Here is a 2,507-nt window from a genome sequence, read left to right as displayed (position 1 = left end):
CCTTAGGGATGAATTGGAACGCAGACTGTGAGCTGTTATAGCAGCAAAGGGGGGACCAATTCCATATTAATGCCAATGATTTTGGGATGAGCTGTTCGCTATTTTGGCTATGTAGTGTATGTTCCATCACTGGGTAATTATAGTTCTGACATCAATTAGGCTAAATTCTTTATCAATCAGTAAACATGTGGTATGGAAGGGGACCATTTGGCTAGCAATAGTCTTTAATGCTAAACTGCTCATTGCAGCTTATGTCATTAATTCAAACTTAGCCTAGGTAGTTTCCCTTGATCTCTAGACCTACTACTTGGTGTAGGTAGTGATGAGTGGGCCATTTCAAAACACTTGTAAGAAAAACATATAGAAACGGAAGATTCAGATTATTTGTATTTATTTATTTCAGTTTTTTTTTTGTTGTTGCAAAAGTTGACTGACACAAAATATACATTCACAATATAAAATTGTTCAGCTAGCAACATTCAAGTTTAATTATCTGTTATAAAATGTATAACAAAATGTAAACAATATTCTTAACATTGTACACGCCATGAGTCTCGTTTCTCGCCTGTCTGTAAAGGTAGATGTCAAAACAATGCATTTTACGCATCTGTGAACAATATCACAAGATTTTAAGCCACATCACATAAGGCTCTTAACAGAACAAAGTAACATTCTTAAAAGTCTCGTGGACATGCACTTCCACGTGTGCGGAGTGTCTGAATCTAGACAGTCATTGCGCCCGGAGCACATCGGCTCTCAGCATCGCTGTCTCAAGTGTCCCCACTACGGAGCGACGGTAAGCGGCATGGGCAGCTTTGCGCCCCCAAGCCCCGTCTGTCAGGTGCATCACAAATGAAGCACATCCTTTTCGGTTTCAAGATATTCTATAAGATTCATCTCACAGTCTTAGCTGATAGTACATCTCTCTTTATCCTTTCCCTGCCCACCGATCGCCTTCTCCTTTATGTACATCAAGTCACTGTGGACGCTCGGGCGCCGAGCTAATGGTGCCACGACGCCGTACGCGTCTCCATTGTTCTTCTTGTTCTTATTTTTCAGGGACTTACTGCGAAGCATGTCGCAGTACTGCACCGAGACCTTACGGTGGAGGTCCGGGCTCATCTCATTGGGTAGCTTGGCCATGGTGAATAGGGTCTGGAACATTTGGTCCACGTTGGTGTTGCGCTTGGCTGAGATCTCAAAATATGCGCACTGGTCGTCTCCCGCCACCAACTGCTCAATCTCTTCATTCTGCACCTCCCGGTAAAACTCCCGGTCGCCCTTGTTTCCGCAGATAACCAGAGGAACGTCAATCTTCTCCTTGGTCTTGTTTTTCAGGCACGACTTGGTCTCAACTATCTGTTGCTTGAGCCTCTGCACCTCCTGGAAAGAGTCTCTGTTGTCTAAGCTGAAGACCAGGATAAAGACATCACCTGAAGGGAAATAAGAGGAGCAACGCATTTAGTATCAGAGCTTCTAAGAAACACATTGACATAGGCTACAGTATTTCCATGCGTAATGGCTCATGTGGCGCGTTGTGCAGCCAATGCAAAATGCGCGCACAGTGCACACACCCTTGAGGTTACTAAAATGCACGACTGTAGATTGCTATTGGACATGCACGTTTTGAGTCGCAATAACTGGAGATGGAATATTTACCTGTCAGTATGGATAGTCTCCTCATAGCAGGGAACGGGTGGTTGCCTGAGGTATCCAATATGTCCAGTTGGTATACATCTCCCTTAATGCTATACAGTTTCCTGTGAAAGTCCTCGATGGTCGGCGTGTACTGCTCCTCATCGAATCTCCCGTTCAGAAACCGGGACACGATGGCTGTTTTGCCCACCTTGGTGGATCCCAAAATCACCATCCTACAGCAATTCTTCGCCGGGATATCGAAATCGTTATCGGAAGGGGACGTTTTCTTGATCATGATTATAAAGTAGCGTAAACAGTTGCGTAGAGTGAGTCCAATGTGTGCGGACTCTTCGTTTCGTTTGATAGATTCAGCCAAAGTTGGATTCAACAGTAGGCTATCGTTCAGTATTTCCCAGTCCGCTCTTTTGCGTCTGTCTGAACTACGGAGAGCGCCGGATATTTAAGCTGAAAGCTGAAAGCTGAGCCCTCCCTCTCCGGACGTCACGGTACTCAGTGCTCCATTGAGCAGAAGGTAAAATGTCATAGGTGCCCGCTGATGCATCATTCAGTTCCAGTCTGAGACTATGAGAACGGCGTGACCAACTAACTACCTTGGGGACTGGGACAGCTAAGCATTGTATCTTAAAGCACATGAGAAAACGGAGATAAACAAAGCATGGACACGACTATGACAGTTGGGCATCCGCATATTTATCTCTATCTATTGTTAGTAATATTGTGTGTAATGCCCGCTTTCTGCAATATTACTTTGTTAATAAATTACAGTCTTTCCGTAATTTAGACTACTCTGTGACATTCTGTTTGGAATGATGTTGGACCTTGGACAACTTTAGTAATCCTAAATCTAC

General features: G+C 44.2%; 1 protein-coding gene across 1 annotated transcript; it reads right to left on the bottom strand.

Moving 5' to 3' along the window:
- Positions 1 to 374: 374 nt before the first annotated feature.
- On the bottom strand, positions 375 to 2,298 carry LOC121566730 (dexamethasone-induced Ras-related protein 1). The gene is made up of 2 exons (XM_041876661.2): positions 1,660 to 2,298; positions 375 to 1,433 (listed from the first exon to the last, which is right to left on the bottom strand). Exons 1-2 carry the CDS (start codon positions 1,931 to 1,933, stop codon positions 907 to 909), a joined length of 801 nt encoding a protein of 266 aa, XP_041732595.1. The 5' UTR covers positions 1,934 to 2,298; the 3' UTR covers positions 375 to 906.
- Between the last annotated feature and the right edge of the window lie 209 nt (positions 2,299 to 2,507).

The sequence above is a fragment of the Coregonus clupeaformis genome, chromosome 1 (genome assembly GCF_020615455.1).
Source record: "Coregonus clupeaformis isolate EN_2021a chromosome 1, ASM2061545v1, whole genome shotgun sequence".
NCBI lineage: Eukaryota > Metazoa > Chordata > Actinopteri > Salmoniformes > Salmonidae > Coregonus > Coregonus clupeaformis.
This window is presented reverse-complemented; position numbering and strand designations above follow the sequence as displayed.

Excerpts from the sequence above, each read along its gene's own strand:
- LOC121566730 (XM_041876661.2), bottom strand. The coding sequence starts at position 1,933 with ATGATCAAGAAAACGTCCCCTTCCGATAACGATTTCGATATCCCGGCG. Across the intron at positions 1,434-1,659 it reads GAGACTATCCATACTGACAG|GTGATGTCTTTATCCTGGTC; the intron begins GTAAATATTCCA and ends ATTTCCCTTCAG.